The sequence below is a fragment of the Oryzias latipes genome, chromosome 15, assembly GCF_053564925.1.
Source record: "Oryzias latipes strain Hd-rR chromosome 15, Olatipes_Hd-rR_3.1".
NCBI lineage: Eukaryota > Metazoa > Chordata > Actinopteri > Beloniformes > Adrianichthyidae > Oryzias > Oryzias latipes.
The window spans coordinates 18,603,509-18,623,954 of record NC_136251.1 but is presented as its reverse complement, the minus strand read 5'-3'; the positions used below and the strand labels follow the sequence as shown (position 1 = coordinate 18,623,954).

Below are 20,446 nucleotides of genomic sequence, written 5' to 3'. Positions count from 1 at the left end.
GTTTCTTTTAGAGAACATTTGTATTATTGCATTTAACGTTTCTTATGACCTTGTCCTCTGCAGACCTTCGTAAATGATGTCCGCATTCAGGAGCAGATGTACATCACACTGAAGCTTGAGGACAAACTGAGATTTGGATATGATATCCTTCATTTTTTATCTTTTTTGCTCTATTAACAATTCAAAATGTTCCCACTTAACATAAGGTCTAAATAAAAAAAACAAGATGATATCCCCTGTTTATATTTCCTTAATTTCTTTGTCTTACATACCAATCTGTTTACAGTGGTTAGAGGAGAGCTTACTGTGCCTGAAGAGGCTTTAAAGGTAAGAACAAACATCCTTTGTCTCATCCTGTCCAGGTGAATGCTGTTGTATACAATTCTGTTCAGTTTGCATCTCTGCTCACCTTATATTTTCCATTCTATATCTCCCTTTAGCATGAAAAGTTCACCAGTGGCCTCCAGTTTAGCAAGAAACCATCCAATAGTGAAACCACTTCTCACACACCCTCGCGCAAGTCACCCTCTAAGACCCCCACAAAGACACCGAAGCCCCCCTCTAGCTCTGTGTCAGCGGAAAGCCGAGTAACAGATGGGATCACCTCCTCCAGAGAGCCTTCAGCCAAACATCTGGACTCTGAGAAAGGAGAGGAGAAAATAGCAGGTACAATAAAAGAATAACTGACTGTACAAGTGGTAAAGTGTATCTGTGTCCAGCAGGTGGAGGAAGGGGTTATGGTGAGAGGGATTTATTTGCCAGAATGTTTGATCAAATAGGCAGCTTAAGACTGTTGACTTGTACAACAATTTACATCACTGGCGGCCACATTAGCAGATGCTCTGGATAATCCTTTGAAATTCAAAAAGGAGCTAGACTTTTTGCACACAATCATAAAACACAGTAAGAGCGCCACCCAGAGCTGACACACATGTTTTGTTTGAACTTGGAACAAGCATTAGTACACCCATCAGCTTTTGACCCTGTGTCTCTTGTCAAAGTGCCTTTCCCTGATATACTCTACCTCACAAGAACTTTACCTTCAGTTGATATTATTGTGCATAATACATCTGCAGGTGTTTTTGACGTGTTTTAATCCAACTTCTCAGCTCAGGAGAAATGGGAAAAAATTGTGGAGGAAATACATGTGATGGAATTGTTCAACTATAGGATAAGAACTCAAGAAGATCTTTGTCAAAAAAGATGGGAGAAATGGACTAACTACAAAATGACATTTTAAGGACTTGGATAATGTTATAAAAAACCTATAGAGCCAGGGCATTTCTTATTTCTTTTTGGTTTTGGTTTTGCTTTGTAAACCTATTGTCATTGTTCCTTCTGCTTTTTTCTTGTAAGTTTCAACTTTGTTTAAAAGGCAATAGAAAAAAACAGAAGGAAGTAAGAGAAAAAAGAAAATAAAAACGAGTATTAAAAAGTAATCATAAAAGCAATAAACAAATAACCAATAAAACATTGAAATAGGGTAAATTAAAATATTAATTAAATTAAAATATATTAAAATAGAAAACCTACAATACATAAAACAAGATAGAATGGATCAATAAATACAACAGGATAAATAAAGATAAATAAATAAATAAAATAATAAAAGTAGTAAAATTAGCTAAAAGCCAGGTTAAAAAGATGGGTCTTGGGCTGTTTCTTAAAAGCAACTATGCTCTCTGCGCTCCTCTTTAACCTCTAAGACCAAAGGCAATATTTGGGCTAACCCTTTGAACACATAGTCACAGCGTCCCAGTTAAGCAGAAATAACTAATGTGGCAAAATAACCCAAAACGTGGTGTCTACGTATGTGGATGCCAGGTCATAAGAGGTTAAACTTGGTTTAATTGATCAAAATTTCATTTTCTGTAAACATCAATCACTTTTTGAAAACCCAGCCCTTGTAAGTTTTATAATAGTCACTCAACTAAAAACCATTGCAATGGAATGTAGACTTGCTGCATTACATGATTTTGTACTTGTATTTGTGTCTCCAGATGTGACAGCGCTGCCTCGTGGGACTCCATTGTATGGCCAGCCATCTTGGTGGGGAGATGGCGATGCAGATGATGAAAATTCCTTCAAACAGGAATCCAAGTCTGGTTCTTCCAAAAAACAGGACAACTTTGTTTCAGGTTAGAGACTTTAAAATATAGATTTTATTACAGAGGTTCAAATTCCACTGGACACACAGGCAATGTTTACATTTAGTTTATTTTGCCATATTTTCTAAACAAAAAAACTGATTGTGTTTGAAAGGGTGCTGTTCACAGACAGACCTCTCTGATTTCTGAAAATTAGCCGAGTTGGAGGCAGAACTTATAATTATTAATGCTCTTGAAAATGACCTTTTTTGTTGTTGTTGCTGTGACTTTGATAACATTTGTTTTGCACTGAGTGCTTCATGTTGCGACTACAGTAATCTTACTTTCCCCCTTTTAGCTCAAAAAAAGATGCCAGTATTGAGCTTGATTTCTGTTTGTTTGACTTATGGGAGGGACTGCAAAGAAAAGGCTCGGTGGCTTCTTTCTCCAATGGTTTCCTAGAATGAAGAAGCATAAACCTGTAAACAGAAACAAATATGTTTAAGACACGAGTGCTTGATGTTAATGCTCTGTTGCTTTGAGTCACACCACTCATTCTCATCAAACGTACTGTCAGTACTCTGTTTATATTTTGAAATTATACACAATCCAACATGATGATAAATCTAATCATGCTGGGTTGTAAGTTGCAGAAAATAGTGTTTACTCAAAACAAAGAGATTTGAGCAGACCCAGGTATTCCTTAAGGTTGCAAAAAACTCTCTCCTCAGAAATCTGCTGTGTTTCCTTCTACTTTTGGCAAGCAGTTAAACCACAAGTGTTTTTCTGTGTTTGGACGTTTGTGGCAGTCTAAACGGAGTCAGTCAGCTATCACTTGTATTTAAAACAACCAAGAATCCATTGTTGCTTCTCTTTTGAATATGGAGTATTGCCAGCACAGCCATCTTTAACCAGAGCGCATAATATTTGCTTAAGGATACAAAACTGCACTCTGTAGTTGGATTAATTACATCTATAAAACATGTGGCTCCTTTTTAATTCATTCTGGACCAATAAAAACGTTTATTGCAAAGTAAAAAAATTAACAAGTGTTGTGTATACAGACTTTAGTACATTCTAAATGTAATAAGAATGAAGCAGAAAACTGCAGAACTATATTTTATTATTAGATATTTATTTTTAACATCTACTGCTACATTTCTGAAGATGTTTTTATTGTCATGAGTTTTCTATTTTGTATTTGTTGTAAGCCAAGGTTCTGCTTTTCTATTGTCTCAATTTTCTGTTGGTTAGTGTATCAGCTGCAGGTGTCAGGTTCTAATTAAACAGCTGAGCTGTCCTAAACCTTTTCAGTTCATTACATCAGGGTTTTCCCTTTTTTCTCATACCAATGCTGATCTTGGAGTCTTCAATTTTGTTAGTTGTGTGTGCTAAATTTTACTTAAATCTACTGGTGTTGTCTCCATTAAATCTACACATGTTAAGTCTTTGACAATCAACCCACTTTTCAAACATGCAAAGGCAATGAAAAACTGATTTCTGCAGCAGGAACACTGAAAAAGCTGCTTATAATGTAGATGCTACTGTTTAGGTTCACCCGCAACGTTGGACCATCATTGATTTAATCTGCTCTCTGTACAATGAATGACTATTGCAGATTATCTCTAGATGGCATTTAACCATCTAGAGATATAATAATCAGTCTTTTACTGGTTTAAAGCTTACAGCATTAGCGTATACCGGTACCGATATTGTTAGATTTCTTCAGTAATGCATCAGAAAAATGGGTTGATCATCCTAAACTGTATATGTGTTTTACTTGCAAAATATGTTTGCGTTTTTGCCAATCCAAATGTTAACAGGCTCTCTGTGGCGTCTGAATGTCGGTTTGCCATCAACATGTGTGTGAATAGTGACCCAATGACTGAAGGGGGTGGGGGTCTTACCAACTCATAATGGATAGTCAGAGTAACGGGATTAGAGACTACACCAATAGAAGCACAGCTCATTGACGCAAAATCAGTCTGTGGCAGACTGGTGTACCGACCGGACCAGTGTGGTTGTAGTGGGGGGAGGTTAATCATGCAGAAACACCGCAGCAGACTGAAGGTCCTCAAGTCTTTGACCACATCTGGATGTTTACCCCTGCATCTTCTTTACCAGTTAGAAAAAGAACATTTTTAGTTAGACTTTTGTCTTTAGGATTCAATTTTTGCAAACGTACCAGTATATATATTTTACAGAGATGGAAAGTGCTTTTTTATGCAAAGATGCAAGATTGAGTTGAAAGCTTTAAAGGTTTGATTAAATGGGATTGGTACATCAATCATGGAAGTGGGTGAGTTTTATTTTTTATTTTTTTGCAGTTTTGTTGACATAACTTTTAAAAACCCTCATTGTCAGGTATTTGTAAATCTATTTATGAAGCAGAGCATCAGGGCTGTTGTGAGTAAAGGAGATGGACCTCAGTAAGAAAGCCCCACCAAATCAGTTTGTGTTTTTGAAACCATGTGACCTTTCCCCTAAAAATGTCTTCTTCTCTCATCTGATAAGACAGTTAAGAGGAACTGAAAGAGGAAAGAGAGATTTGAAGCAGAATCAGATTCTGTGTCCAAGAATTTTTTTTTCTTTCTTGTGTGTGTGAGTAGTTGGGTTTGGTGAGCCTTCCTCTCTTTCTCAGTGAAAAGGCAGTGTTGTCAGAGCCCCCTGCCCCCCTCTATATGTATTGTCAGTAAAGCCGATTGGGTTACGCCATTGCGCCAGCTCCCCCTTTCCTACTAAGTCACATACAGCACACACACAGATCATCTGAACAGACTGCCCACTGTGAAAGCTGCAGCAGCCGTTAGCTTGCCACTCATGTCTTGTAAGTATTGCTCTCGAATCCATGTACTTTGGCTAATGCAACTGGTAAAGAGGTCTGAGCCAAGCGTCTGGATCTGACATTCACTTACTGTGCATTTAGTTTACATCAGGTTCTATTAAAAGCCACTCTATCAAGTCAGTTTCTTTACCCATCTGAGAAGTTGAAGGAACTTTTGTTTTCTTTTTAGGTCACCGTACCCCTTTTTGTTAAAGTTGCTGCCACATTCATGACCAATATTTATATGTTTCTATTGAGCCAAACATATCCCAAGATATAGGTTAAATGTATAGATGTTTGTTATGTTTGTTTGCTTAAAAACTGAAGCACATTAAAAAAAACAAACTAGATTATAGCATTTTGTCAAAACGTAAAAGGAAACATTCAATTTGAGTTTTTACTGATGAATAATAAGGTGTTTACACATAAAATGTGTTAAGTAATAACATGAACCAATAGACAAAAATGTTTGTGTTAACAAAGAATGTTTAATTTGAAATAGAAATGGCCCTAGTTATTTTTAGATGGGGGATTGTGGCTTTGGAAACCCCAGCATTGAGATTTTGAGAGGCTCATTTGTAAAGCTGAACCACAAAACAAAAGGTTTGATTGCAACTTTTTTTAATCATCAAAAACCTAAATCTAACAGAAATACAGATATAAAGCTCAGATATCTTTTGCATAGGTTTGTTTTTTGTGTTTTTTTTAACCCTGTTATTAATGGGCACAGTTTGAATGGGACATTTATTCCTGTTTTACATGTGATTCTTTCCTAAATGTTTTAAAAGCTTTCGCAGGCATAAAACCTGTACATCGTAGACATTCTGAGTCTCCTAAACTGAGTTGAATGATGGAAGGTGAAATATTAGCCCAGAGGACTGTTTTCTTATTATTCTTTTCTTTATTTTTCAGAAAAGACAAAATTGTTTTAAGCATTTATTTGTCCACAAATGTCCACTAACAAATTTCTTCCAAACAGTGGATGTTTCTTTGTTTTTGTTTTTTTCATTGTTGATCACCATATGTTCCTCCATTATTTCCCCAGTTAGAAGCAGATGGCCTCTGTCATTTCTAAAAGTATCATTTATCATGTTTAGGCCAGACAGATCTGCTGTTTGTTCATTTAAATGATGACAAATAAATGCTTGATATAAGCAATGTAAAGAGGAAGCTGCACTGGGATTTCTTGTTTTAAGTGTAGGAAATATAGATACAATTTTAACATAAATACTGTCTCTTTAAGAGCTGGGATGTGGCACTCTGTTTTTTTCCATGTTCTGTTCTATGTACTAAAACAAATCCTGATTGAATTGATCCATATGGATTTCATTAGTATCTTTGGACTTGAGTCCTAGGTTTCATCTTCAGTATAACTGATTTTAAAATGAAAATTTTGGTTAAAGATTTTTGACTTTGCTTTTCCCTTGTTATTTGTAGCTAATGCCTATTCCTTTGTGTTTTCCCAAACCAGAGGGCAAAGACACTCATAGAGGAGACAGGGGAAAAGAGGATCTTCATGCATCTACGACCCACGTTTCCAGTTATTTTGAGATTCCTAACAAGGAAGGTCACATGGCTAATAATGGCATCCATGAGATTCCCACCAAGGACACAGACAGTGCCGCCAACAGCCAAGCTGCTGCAGGTGAAAAGACATTTCAGAAGCTTAAACTGTTATTAAACTGCAAATATTTAAAAAGAAATCTCTTCATTTACTCATTAGAACAACAAATCATTACTTTTACATGTCTCCTTTATTTTAATAAGGTATTTTAGGAGTGGCTTTTTCAGCTACAAAGAAATGTCTCTCTCTCTTTAGCAGCACAGGGTCACGCCTCCTTCACTATAGAGTTTGACAACACATCTCCAGGGAAAGTCACCATTAAAGACCACGTGTCAAAGTTCAATTCAGAGCACCACAGATCACGCTCCAAGAGGAGCGGAAGTGCAGGAGGCAGGGACCTGAGCACGCTGCAAGCCGCCATGGTGGCCTCTGAAACCAAGGTGGCTGACTGGTTGGCTCATAACGACCCCACTCTTGTCCGTGGAGACTCCACAGAAGATGACAGTAAAAGCATCAAAAGTGATGTGCCTGTCCATCTGAAAAGACTCAAAGGTAAGGCCTGTCTGTTTTTAGACTTCTCTGGTTTTGGCTGCTGTGCTTATCTTTTACAAGATTCCAGTTCACTTTGTTTTGTGTTTTGATTTTTGAATGGTAACAAGAACATTTCTGTCTGCATTCTTATAATTATAAATAAGACTTTTTTGTTTCAGTAGTGTTTTCATGTGATCATTAAGGCTCAATTCAGTAGAAGCCAATTTTAAAATTAGTTGAGGTGAGTTGGAGGTCATAAGCTGATGAAAAGAGAAAAAAGGAAGATGGAAACCTCATTTATCACATGGTGTCAGGACCATCAACATGTTTGTCAACCTGGTGACAGAGTGTTTCTCCTAATGCAGGATGGTGTTATTACCTGATTGACTGACTAACCTTTTGACTGGAAGAGGCTGCTGAATTACAGGAAACCCAAGAGGGGAACGCAGAAAAGAATAGTAAAAGCATGAAGTGGAATATGAGATGAACAGATCCACCCAATCTCAGCTTGTTTTGATTTTTCAAAGTGGGAACTTTTTATTGATTCTGACATTTCATAAAATACTGAATTCATTTATGACTTTTTAAAATTTATTTTAGAATCCAATACATATCAGGGTTTCATTTTCAATGTGTTTTTTAAGCAGCAAGTTAATTAAAAGGGTTTAAAAAAACACTGAGAGCAGCTTTAACAGCAGTACTTGCACAGGTTTGAGTCGATAAAAGAAAAAAAGAAAAGAGGAAAGGAGGAGGAAGGCTTTGAGGGATTGGTTGCTGGCAAAAGGAGAAAGCGCAGTATTTGGTTGATTGTTGTCATAGTAACAGTGATGCAGATGTCAGCAGGGAAGACGTCCATGTACAAAGAGCACAGTTGTGCCGTGAACTCTCTTTTTTTTTTTACGGCATGTGTTAGCGCTGCAGATACAGATCCTGTTTAAGGTGAGAGCACAGACCTGCAGCGAGCAGTGCAGCATGTGCAGGGAGAAAGCATGTGAGCTGCTGCGCTTTGGGTGTGTCACTGAGTTGCCTGGCAGAGAAAGCAGTAGTGGATGCTGAGAGGAGAAAGTCAGTTGGAGCTTTTTGATTTGTAGGGTAAGTCATTTGCTTAAAAAATGTGCTTAGAAATGTCTGTCATATTGATTTTGGAATGCAGTGGGTTCTACTGTATCATCATCTATCTGTGCATTTCAGTTCTGTAATACCTTTAAGGATCAGATTAAAATATCATCCAAAACTTATCAATCAAATTGCAAATATTCGGGGCTTCTGTTTCTTGCAACTACTGTACGATCCTGACCAGTAAAGCAAGGCATCTTTGTTTTGGACTTTCTGTTGTGTATGTGAGTACAAATGCAGAGCTCTGCTGTGACTCATGTGGAGCAAGCGGGGACAGAACCCTGGACTATGACAGACACCTCTGTTCTCCCCTGGTCCTGCCAAGGGCTGCTTTGTGCCGGGTACACACAGCACCAAAGAGCTGTCCTTCTCTTCCTGCTGATCTGTCAGTCCCCTTCATCTGCTGGCTAAAACTTTATTTGGTCTTTTCTTTATGCTTTTTTCTTTTTTTTTTTTACAATCCGCATATAGAAAAACCTATGCTTCATTGGGCACCAGTTAAAGTAAGTTCTGTTTTGGATTGTTTCACAAATGTTCTAGTCAATTATTAAAGATCTGGCTACACTTCCTTGCAGGTTACTTAATGATTATAGTAAATGGTTTAATATGAGAGAAGGTGTAATTGAATGAAAACTAAACTGTAAGTTTGTGTTTTCTTTAAAAATGTGTAATTTATCTACAAATATGCAGATGTTATGAATAAGGTTAACTGCACTTTTTTCCATAAAGGAAAAAGAAGCTGCTCCTGCGTTTACCTTGTCATGTTGAAGAACTTTCATGCAAAGCATGTTAGTGTGTATCTGTTCCTGTCTATATGCACATGGAAGGAACTACTCAGCGATTCTTATTTGTAAAAAGATTCAGAATCTGGCCTTTTCTGAAGCCAGAAATAAGAGATGCAAGTGTACGTGAAGACTGTGCATCAGAGGCTTATGTCTGGAAATAAGAGTGAAATCATTTGAAAAAGGCACATTTGTAATGCAAACAATTTTTCTCAAATTACCAGAAGACCATAATTTGCCCTTTTTTTGTTGTTTTATTTATGTTTTGACTTGATTGTTTTACATCCACCTTCATCCTCACATCCCCCATCCTCCTTCCTAGCTCAGCTTCCCCCTTTTCCCCTTTCGCCTCCCCTCTTTTAACACCTCCTCTTGTCACTCTCGCACTTGCTTCCCTCATCTCTGACCCCTCCCTTCTTGCCTTCCTGCTCCCTCCCCCTCCGCCAGCCTGCTGGCAGTGAAGTGGGCAGGGCCAGTGGTTGTGTGGGTGGGTTGTCTGCATTGGTGTGGCACACTGTCTCCAGCCTGGTTGCTGATTCAGCCCAGACACTTGTGAATGTAAGGCGACTGTAATGTGTTGTGGAGATCACATGATGATTTATCTGATGGTTTATAGGTTAGAATCCGGCCACAGCTGCAGACTCTTATGGTTTGAAAAAAATTCAGTTGTTTAACGACCGGTATGGTGGATTTTTAGGGGATGTGCAGTCAGGTGTGTATATTTTTTTTATAAAATGTTGCAAATAACTCAGATGCAGATCACTGCTCATGTTACTGCATTCTAATACTTAACACATTTTTTGTTTGTAAAGATTACACTAAATGTGATTTAGATTTGAAGGAAGTATGGTTTTTCACAGTGCTAAAACCAGATCTTTGTTATCAAAAATTGCAAAATATAATGTTGGACATTTTTATAGAAAACAAAGCTCTTTTCCACTTGATTCTTGGTAAAAAAAATATTAACTCTAATCATTTATCTGGTTTCTGTTTGTTTCTCAGTAGGAAGCAAACATGAGGATGGCACCCAGAGCGACTCGGAGAACGGACTGGGCCTTCGTTTCTCCAGTCGACGTCATGCCCTCGAGGAACGCCTGAAGGCGGCGCACGGCCACGCTCCAGGAACAACAGGAACAGTGGTGGGGAACACAACTGTGGGCGGGGCCAGAACAACTGGAACTCGCACAGCTTTCATGATCGAACTTTACGACGAGGAAAACCCACGCAAGCGGCGGTCATATTCATTTTCCCAGACTGCACCGCTGCTTCCGGGAGGCACGGGAGGCGAGGGCCTGTGTCCTCAGCCTCCCTCTCACCCAAAGGTGTTCAGCATTTCCACGTCTGCCACTACAGCCTCAGACTCAGGTAATTGTGAATGAATGCTTTCACACACAAAAGACCTAAAAACGACTGTTTGTAAAATAAGATTAACATTTTTTGGAAAAACACTTTTCAGTGGTTGTGTATTTGCCTGCATGTGCATCTGTCAGGTAAAGTCCCAGCTCCAATACCAGCAACAGTGACTGTAGGTGCCCCAACAGCTGCCCGTGTGCTCCTCAAGCAGAGGTCAGAGGATCATAGCATAGGTCGTAGCTCAGCCAGCACCGGACTGGCAACCGGCAGCCCCACCACCCCCAGTGAGGACGCCTCACTGGTTGGCAGAGAAGCTCGGCCTGCTGGTGGAGAAGCAGAGGATGATCACAGCGATAAGGGGACCTACACTATCGAACTGGAGAACAGCAATCCAGAGGAAGAGGAGGCCAGACGCATGATAGACAAGGTAGCAATGCTTTGAGATGTTAGTCTGTTTTCAGGGTTTTTCACCTTTTTTCGTAGAGCATCATAAAAACGTTTAGAGGTATGAACACACCGGACATGTGTTCAAGAACATGAAAGTGGGTTTTTAAACGCACTTTTAGCATATGGTGTTCCCACAGGTCTGTTGCCACCCGATACTAGTGCAAGGATTCACAGTTGGAAGAGCCTTGGTGCAAAATGTCGAAGCGGTGCAAATCTCACAAATTTTACTCCAGGCATTGTCTTTCACAGCTCTATTCCAATTTATGACAGACTTGCTGTCATATAAATCCAGACGGGCACAAATTGATATTGTTCATTTTCTCCTTCACAATGGATTTTTAAATGGTTGGCAGTTCCGTGTTTTGAAAAGAACGCTAGTCATACATCACTACCAAATCCCTGAGTGGTCAAAGTTCAAGTGGTTAAACCTTCAGCATGCGTTCAGTTGCCGCGCATTGTGAACGTTGAACCTGGTAATGGGTCTAAAAACTTGCTTAGCGACAGATGAATGCCAGAGTTTTTAACCCAAAACAAAAGAACACAAAGAGGCAGGTTTTCATTGGAAGCGGACGTTTGGACGCACTTTTCCGAGCCCAGTGTGAACGTAGCATTACACACAGACATACGTAGTTACCCTAATGCATTAGAAGAGGACACCTAATTAGAAATAGATTTCACAGACATCAGCAGAAGTTTGACTTACAAACACTTTTTCATGACGAAGCGTTATGATCAAACTGATAAGTAAAAAAAATGCAAAAGTACGCAGTTTTCCACGACCTTGATTTCAACCATTTCAGCATTTATACGACCTCTCTGCCTGACTTACACTAATAAGCAGAAAGTTGTCTATTTACCAAGACTATATAAAAGTATGTATCTTTGTTTGCATTTGGTAATTCTCTAAAGCACCAACAGGGTCTTTAAGATTTTGTTTTTCATCATAATAGCAAGTAAAACAACAAAAAAATCTTCGTTAAAGTCAAGCTGATGTAGTTTAATTGAAGACCTGAAAGAAGCAAACTACAGCAACTATTAATTCACTCTTTATTACCTGCCTCGTCTGCACTTTTTACAGTTAGGAAGTCATTAGATGTTCTTAAAGCAAAGGTATCATCTCTCTATGGCTTTACTTGACCACAGCCCCTCTACTCTATCCCGCTGAATGTATTGCCTCTGCTCTGTAATGTATTGCCTGCAGTGAACTGCTGCATCCAGCGCTGTTCTTGCTTATTAAAATAACACCCTAGGGGGGCTAAAAAAAACCTGCAGCCTCACCTCTTGGTGCAGAGCTCTTTAGTGGTCAAAGAAAGCATCTGAAAGAGGCAAAATGTGGTTCAGTCAGTATAAGATCAAAAAAGGAAAGCAAAGACAAACTGCTAGTTGTTTTAACCACAGTTTAAATAAAGTAGGTAAAATAACAGCATAATCTCTTGAAATAGCAACAGCTAGCTGTTGAGTGAAATTGTCACCTGCAGACTCAGATGTTTAAACTCAAAGCCGTATTCACTAAACGGCATCTTCGGGGCCTGTGAGCTTGAATTGCTGTTTTTTTATGTCGATGCTAGCTTGTGACCAGCAGTGACATAATTAGAGGAGTATATATCCATTCAGTCTGCCTGAGTCCATTATGTTCTTAGCTGGGAGCATTGCCATTTTAATTCCTGTAATTAGCTGACATGTTAATTGGTAAGCTGCCCACAGCTGTCTGCTCTCTTTTCTCCCCACGTTTTCGTGAAACGCTTGTGTGATTTTGGTTTGTTCGTGTGTCATTTGATCCTTTAGTAGAGACCAGCATTAGTCATTTTTTGTAGCCAAATATACATTCGTGTTAACCTTCCGAACAGTAATAAGTGATTACGTGCTTTTAAAATTTGGTTCACGTGTATGGATGGATATTTCTGCAACCACGTTGCACACAAAACTTTCTAAGTTGCAAATAAAAATACTAAATATTTGCTTTTTCAATTATTTTTATTTTGCTTTCAATTTTTTTTTTTTGCTTTCAAAAACTTTTTTCTTCAGCTCTTTTTATCCTCGATTTTGTCTCTTTGGATGAAGACTTTTTCTTTTTCTTTTTTTTTTTACCATTTTAACAATAATTTATACTTTCTTTTTTAGCATTAATTAATTTTTACTAAGTCAGATTTTTGAATTTATGGCTGAGGATCTCCTGAAACTTTAAAGTTTATCTGCTGACATTAAATCAATGGGCCTGTATGTGATCTGTCAAAGTAGTTGTTAAAAGTGTGATTTTCTTTAAGATCTGTTTGTTAAAGCAAAACAATAAAAGATATAAAGCACATATTATTTTATGCTGCACAAGTGTTTGGGATTAGATGAACAGCAATAAGCAAAATAATGATGGCTCACCACAGTGGACTCAATGTATTTAGCAGAAGAAGCATTTTTGAATTATATGTCAATTTTTACTGTGTCTTGTGTTTTAGAACTCGTAAGCGTTTGTCCAAATTGAAAAAAATTACTCGTGGAAAAATGCTATTTTCTCTTAATATTTCAACATTTATTGATTAAAATAAAACAATAGTTCTGACACAAATTATAAATGTTACTTCCTGCTGGACGGACCGAGTCGGAGCTCTGACATTTTTTTTCTGCTGCAGATATTTATACACGTTGGTCACTACACTGACATAAATAAATACAAAACTTGGTTTGATTTTAGCTGCTTTGCTGCTCTTTCTGGGTTTTACTCTGAGAGAAATGGGCCATAAGGATTGAAAACGGCAGAATCCTGTTAGAACAAAACCGACACAAAGTCCACGTCTGCCTCCAAGCACCGTCAATATGTTTTTGATGCCATTTCCCTCAACCTCGCCTATCTTTATAAAGGAACTCCTACTCCGTCTGCTCCCCAACCACAGCTTCACGTGACGGACACTGTTGTCGGAAAAAAAAAAAAAACTCTGCTTCTCTGCTTTGACAAATCAAAACAAAGCCATCCGAAGACTGTTCCAGCAGGAGCTAAAAACGGAATCCCCGGCCATAACTTTCTGGACTTTACTTCATGGTCAAATGTGTTGAGAAAAGGTTTGGCTTCTGCCAAACAAATATCTTATAAACAACAAAGTGCAAGAGGTTTCATTCAAGATCATTCATAGGTTTTATCCAACAAATCAGTATATGCAAATGCTAAAAAAGGGATATTAATAAAAACTCTTCTTTCTGTTCTCAGTTTGAGGAAACATTGGTGCATTTCTTTTGGACCTGCAAGTACACTGAAAAAATCTGGGATCTTATGTTTTCTTATCTTATTTGGTTACGTTAATTATATTAATACATTTTTATCTCAATTTTATTTAATAAATCTTCTGATTTTATTAACCAAGTATTATATATTTACAAATCTAAATTCAGCAATAAAGCTCCTAATTTTCTTGATTTACTAGCCCAAATTAGATGTTACTTACATTCCATTTCCCCCAGTACAAACAAAAAAGCAATTAAAACGTATCACCTTGCTCAGCTTTATAATTTAATATAAGTTTATTTTCTTGCTTGTATATCCCTTGGCGTTTACTTTGAACATTTGATGTACAGTTTATTGTTCCTTGTTCTTTTGCTGTATGTCACCTTTGTTCTGAACCAATTAAAAAAAAAAAGCACCGTCAATATGAGACAGAGACACCTGATTGGTTAGAATCTGGACCAATTAGCAGCTGTTTGATGGCAGCTTTGTCATGTCAAACTGAAACTTAACTCAGCAAAATCAAAGATGCGAAAAAAAGGGAGATTTGACACAACGCATGCGAAAACATGTGTTTTGCAAACGCAAAAAAAGTTTTTGAATGCAAAAAAAGTTTTTGAATGCAAAAAAAATTTTGAAAGCAAAAAAAAAAAATGAAAGCAGAATAACAAATTATTTAAAGCAAATATTTAATAGTTTCATTTGCAACTTAGAAAGTTTTGTGTGCTACGTAGTGGCAGAAATATCACTCCATACACATGTTGCATGTGCAAGTTATACATGTTTTATTACCTTTTTTTTATTTGATCTTAATTTATCTTCATCTTGCAGGTGTTTGGGGTCCAGGATAATACGGAAAACTCTCTTTTATCCGACCTGAAAAGAACAGGGAAAGAAAAGGAGAGTGGAGTACCTGGAAAAGAGGTAGACTCTTTGTATTATTCATTGAATGTCCTCTTTATTTGCTACATTCATAGTAGATCTACAAAAACCTTTGTAGATGTGAACGACCGCATTTTAGGAGTAGAACACTCCTGGCTGAGGTTTATACCGTGACTCACAATCACTCCTGTGACTTCCCGTGCTAGTTTATGGGAGGAGGCCAAGTCTTCTGAGTCTGACCTAGATCATACTAAAATGAGGAAGACTTACTCAGCCCTCCAGGCTATTTCATAAGAGGAGGGGTCAGTGTGCTGAGACAGTGTCTGCTCTGTCCATCCTTTAAGCCCTTTAAGTACGGTACATGGTTTTTGTGTATATGTAACGTTCAGAGTCGTTAATATCTGGGAACCAAATCAGAGCAAGAGGGCCGTTAAAATCCCTGCCACATGATATTGAATTTTAAGTGATTCATTGATGCAGATTTGTACAAGATTACTTGTTTTTTCCTTTTGAGTTTTGGATTTAGAATTTTTAGCAGTAAATTCTCATGATGTGTTCAGTGGTTCCTTTATCGATCTTCATCACTCTCTGTTAGGCTCTTACCGGTGACTCTAGCTGGGTGTCTCAGTGGGCCAGTGTAGCCGCCAGTCATACCAGGATGGACCCAGAAGGTTCTGGAGCAGAGGCAGCAAATTTCATCCACAAAGAGAGGGGTAAATATGCTGAGATTTTGTTTTGGAATTGAGCGAATTCACTTATTTTTCCTTTTGAATTTAAGTCCTAAATATTCTGTCCTTTGTGAAATGACGTTTCCATGTGTTTAGGAACTGAAGCTTTTGAGTCTGGGGCAGCACTCTCCAAAGGTGAATCCTCCTCCAGCCCAACAGACCGTAAATGCAGGACCCTCCCCCAGCTTCCCGTGGATGACCCCCAGGCCAAATCCAGCTCACAGGCTGCAAGATCTGACATAGGGGAGAAGCAGGACACTGAGCCACAGGAGAAAGAGAACAAGGGAGACGGCGAGTCTCCAATTCCCATGAAGGACACTGTAACGATCAGTAAATGCAAACAAAGTCCTGCCTCGTCTCCATCCAAGAGTCCTTTCCGTAGCTCTGGTGGAACAGAAAGAAGGAAGAGATCAGAGGAGAGGGATGGAGGAGGAGAAGAAGAAGGAGAGAAGTGTGGGAAACCTCTTGTCCGTCAGGGCAGCTTTACGATTGAGAAGCCCAGTTCTAGCGTCAACGTAGAGCTCATTCCTCGCATAAACAGAGGCACGAGTGGCCGCGAGCGCAGTGACTCTGTGGGTAGCATGGACACTGCAACACTGCTGAAGGACACTGAAGCTGTCATGGCATTTCTAGAGGCTAAACTGAGGGATGAGAACAAACTGAGCCAGAAAAGTACCAAAGTTGGTGTTAATACTCAGGCTTCTGGACTCCCTTCTCGGACTGACTGCATCTCACCTGAATCAGACGTGGACACGGCCAGCACAGCCAGTCACGCCGCTGGAGAAGCAGAGGGTAAAGCAGCAGCTGGTGGGGTGCAGAAACGGCGCTCTCTGAGCAGCATGCACCGCGAGAAGAGCAACATGAGCACTTCATCCAGGACCAGCACCTTAAATGCAAGTGCTCGCGAACGCTTGGAGAGGAAATCAAAAAGCCGAACAGCTGAAGCAACATCCCGAACTGATGCCCGTCGCTCTACTCAGACATCCACAGCTTCCTGCAGAGCACAGCAACCATCTCTAGATCTCACTGATGATGATCAGACCTCTTCCTTTCCCATTTCTGATGTCCTCTCTTCAGATCAGGAAACCTATTCTGGACCTTTGGGGCACTCAGCACTCAGGCGTGGTTCTGAAGATGTTCTCTATTCTAAAACCGATAGCAGGACTGGAAAAACTTTGGTAAGTAGTTCCTCCAAAACCAACCGGACTGTTCAGGCAGCCACAACCTCCTCCCTGAATAAGCAGGCCTCACTGCCTCAGCCACGGCCCACAAGGGCCTCCCTCCTTCGCCGCGCTCGGCTTGGCGATACATCTGACACAGATCTAGCCGATGCAGACAGGGTTTCCGTGGCATCTGAGGTGTCCACCACCAGCTCTACCTCTAAACCACCAAGCGGTCGGAAGGGACTGTCTCGACTAGACATGCTGGCTCAGCCGCGAAGAACCCGTCTTGGCTCTATCTCAGCCCGAAGCGACTCTGAATGCACAACAACGCGAAGCTCCACCTCTTCAGCACGGCTGTCCACTGAGACCGCTCTGCGCCTCGGCTTGCGTTCATCAGCGCCTACAGAGAACAGACTGACACCCAGAATGAGAGCTAACAGTGTTTCCAAACTGAATGAGACCAAGACTAAAACCACTACAGCGGGATACTGCTCACCCACAGGTGAGAACATCCCCGTCACATTTCCTTCTTAGAAACGTAGAAAGAAAGCATAAATGTTTAGTGTATTGTGTCTGTGCATAAAGCTCCACACTATGTTGTGATTGGTTCTCATCATCTAGAGAGCTCTCAGCCTGAAACTGCAGGTGCTGATGCAGAGGAAGAGCTGATGGGTACTGTACCTGAACTATAGACTTGAGAGATGCTTGTGTGCAGGTTCATTTGGCGTGAGTGTGTTCATGCTTGGCGTGTGTGTGTGTGTGTGTGTGTGTGTGTGTGTGTTTGCACGTGGAGACGTCAGACCTGGGTCACAGCACTGGAAAGCTACCCATCTTAGTTTATATTATAATATTATATGATGCAGCATTAGTGGGGCTGGGTTAAAATAGCTAAATTCCTCTATGATTGGAATCTGATTTATTTGGATACGATTCCATCTAAAACTGATTCCATATGGATTTTTTTGAGTCTTCTCATAACTAGTGCTTTGGACTGAACAAACGTGTTCCTGGCAATTAAAAAATGGTACCTACAATAAAAAATGAGCAGTAAAGCCGTTTTCTGTTACAAGGCATCACATTAGAGGAAAATTGAGCCATAGATTTCATGAATCCATGTCACATCCTTTGAGTTAGGATCTCTTTGAATTGATAAAATCAGATGAGCTTTTAAAACCCAGCCCTGGAATGACATCAAAACATTTTCATGACGGAAAGCTGAGCTGCGATGACCCAGCTCTAACATGTGTGGCCCTAACTTTGAATCCCTGCTTTTTCATTGATTGAAGAACACTATAATGACCCAAACGCGCTGCTCGTGTTTTCACCTTTACAACAGCAGAGCATACGTAGTTTTGTCTCATCAACAGGAGAAGTGGTAGTATTTTGTTTAGACCTTTTTCTGTGCTTTCATGTATTTTTTAGGCTGTACAGACAGAGAGCTTTCAGCAACTCCAGTGCAATGCTTTCTATGCTGCTGTTTTAATGTGATTTGATCATTGCTTTCCATTCATTAACACAAACCTAACACAAGTTCAGTGTGTTAGTTCTTCCTTAGGTTTTTGTTTGGTAGGAGAGTTCCAGAACATCCCATGACTGTTAACAACTTCATTTATATTATAAGTTTGAAGAAAACAAAGTAAATCCCATTAACTTTAAAAGGCTGCTTAAAGTTTAGATTCACATCATCGATTTTGCAACCTTCTGATAATGAAGGTTAAACATACAGTCACTGATTCTAGTTCTTCCACTTTTTAAAGATGAAAGGAGTCTGTAATGTTCATCATAGATACACAACTGTGACAGATAGAATGTAAAAAAAAAAAACAAATCTCACGGAATGATTTTTAAAGAATGTTTTATGTGATAAAAATAAGTATTTAACTTCTACAAAGAGCAAGAACTCTGTCCTCACAGACCTGTTCCATCGTTAAGAAACTCTTCTATCCTCCACTTGTATTAATGGCTCCTGTTTAAACACCTGGATTCTTTCTCTACATTCTGTCTGTCACACAATCTAAAATGAACTAAACAGGCCTCTCATATTTTTAAATGGGTCACTTTGCAGAATCAATGACTGCCCCGCTGTATGGCTGCAGGCTGCCTAGGTTGCAAAGCCTCACATTTATTACTATTTGTGGAGTTTGTTGTAATGTTTGCTCAAATTTTTGCTGTCCTTCTTTGATGGGACAGTGTCCAGCAGCAGTCGGTGGAGGCGCTTGCCCCCGGAGTACGGCTCCACCTCTGAGGAAGAGTTTGGGTCCAGCAGAAATTCCCCCAAGCACGGAGCTCGATCCCACGCACGGCCCCATCACCTGGTCCCTCATCGCAGCTCCAGACTCGGCTCCACCACCAGCTCGGGCGCAGGGGTGTCTGCAACAAGTGGAGCGGGGATCAAGTACCGCATGAAGGAGCAGGAGGAGTACATCAGGGACTGGACAGCACACAGCGAGGAAATAGCCAGGTATGGATCCCTTAATCCATCATTTTCAGTGCATGTGTGTGTGTAGTTGTCTTGAGTCTAAAATACTTTATCTGATGGTTAACAGGTTATTCCCCTGTGTGCGCAGGATCAGCCAGGACTTGGCTAAAGACTTGGCTGTCCTGGCCCGGGAGATCCATGATGTGGCAGGCGAGATTGACTCGGTCAGCTCGTCTGGCACGGCACCCAGCACCACTGTCAGCACGGCTGCCACCACGCCAGGATCGGCCATCGACACCCGGGAAGAGGTAGGCCCAGCACGTCCTGTGCAGCCGGACATACAGGAGAGCATGAAGAAGGTGCCCAATTTTTCTTCTTCTATCACGGCCTCATTGCGTGTGCTTCACCTCAACTCCATCATTCCTCTATAACTGCTTGGGATAAACAAAAATGTTCCTCTCTGCTGCTTCAAAGTTTTTATTTGCTGTGAGTTATTCATCTATTACACTCTCATTTGGTACGCTGTCATGTTTTAAGTTAGTAACCAAGGTTTTTAGCATTGTTGGCTTTACATTTTACATTTAACCTTGCTTTACAGTCACTCTGTCCTTTTACATCCCTCTGGCATGAATGCATGTGTTGTTTAATTCTCTTCCTTTCTTTTCTATATCTTTTTGTCTTCAACCAGTTGGTGGATCGAGTATTTGATGAGAGTCTGAACTTCAGGAAGATCCCTCCTGTTATTTCCACCAAGAAGGCGCCAGAGATTAACGGTAAACCAGTGGAGCACCGGCCGCAAGCTCCTAACAGTGCAGAGCCCCGGGCCTTAAGGAGACGCACCTGGAATCGAGAAGAGGTGAGGCAACAAATCCATGAGAGTGCTTAGACTGTCACAAACACCATTGAAGACGTCATTTCTCTCTCCCTGGTTGTGTTCAGGCGGTGTTGGACAGCTTACTCATACATTCAGTTTCTCAGCTCTCAACCAAGATCAGAAACTCTGTTGACAAAACAGCAGGAAAGATCAGGTGATTACAGTCTGTAGTTTTTTTGTATCTAAAAGTCATTTCAAAAGCCCATAAACTCTCATTGGGATTCGTTATTTTAAAAGAAATGCATCTGTAAATCTGGTTCTGTTGTGTTTTCTTGCTCCAGGATTTTGTTCAAGGATAAGGACAGAAACTGGGAAGAAATTGAGAGTAAGCTGAAATCAGAAAGTGATGTACCTCTTCTTAAAACCTCAAACAAGGTATTGAACCCTGAACAATTCTTGACTAGACATCTTAAATTTAACAAATCCTAAATTTTCTCTTAGGTTAATCTTTTTGTCACTTTTTCCCCT

General features: G+C 39.9%; 1 protein-coding gene across 15 annotated transcripts in view; it reads left to right on the top strand.

The window, feature by feature from the left end:
- Positions 1–20,446, top strand: part of cep170aa (centrosomal protein 170Aa) — a 35,643-nt gene that overhangs the window by 12,058 nt on the left and 3,139 nt on the right. The window contains exons 5-21 of one of the 15 annotated variants that reach the window (XM_078931877.1): positions 64–145; positions 272–327; positions 441–666; positions 2,001–2,138; positions 6,383–6,556; positions 6,734–7,027; positions 9,910–10,269; positions 10,395–10,684; positions 14,744–14,836; positions 15,390–15,507; positions 15,619–17,187; positions 17,307–17,357; positions 18,876–19,146; positions 19,232–19,463; positions 19,793–19,960; positions 20,044–20,132; positions 20,260–20,353. In XM_078931877.1, coding sequence (XP_078788003.1) covers positions 64–145; positions 272–327; positions 441–666; positions 2,001–2,138; positions 6,383–6,556; positions 6,734–7,027; positions 9,910–10,269; positions 10,395–10,684; positions 14,744–14,836; positions 15,390–15,507; positions 15,619–17,187; positions 17,307–17,357; positions 18,876–19,146; positions 19,232–19,463; positions 19,793–19,960; positions 20,044–20,132; positions 20,260–20,353 — 4,305 coding nt within the window. Of the gene's footprint in view, positions 1–63; positions 146–271; positions 328–440; positions 667–2,000; positions 2,139–6,382; positions 6,557–6,730; positions 7,028–9,906; positions 10,270–10,394; positions 10,685–14,743; positions 14,837–15,389; positions 15,508–15,618; positions 17,188–17,306; positions 17,358–18,875; positions 19,147–19,231; positions 19,464–19,792; positions 19,961–20,043; positions 20,133–20,259; positions 20,354–20,446 lie in introns of all 15 variants that reach the window. The other 14 variants (XM_078931875.1, XM_078931876.1, XM_078931884.1 and 11 more) reach the window with 14 other exon arrangements.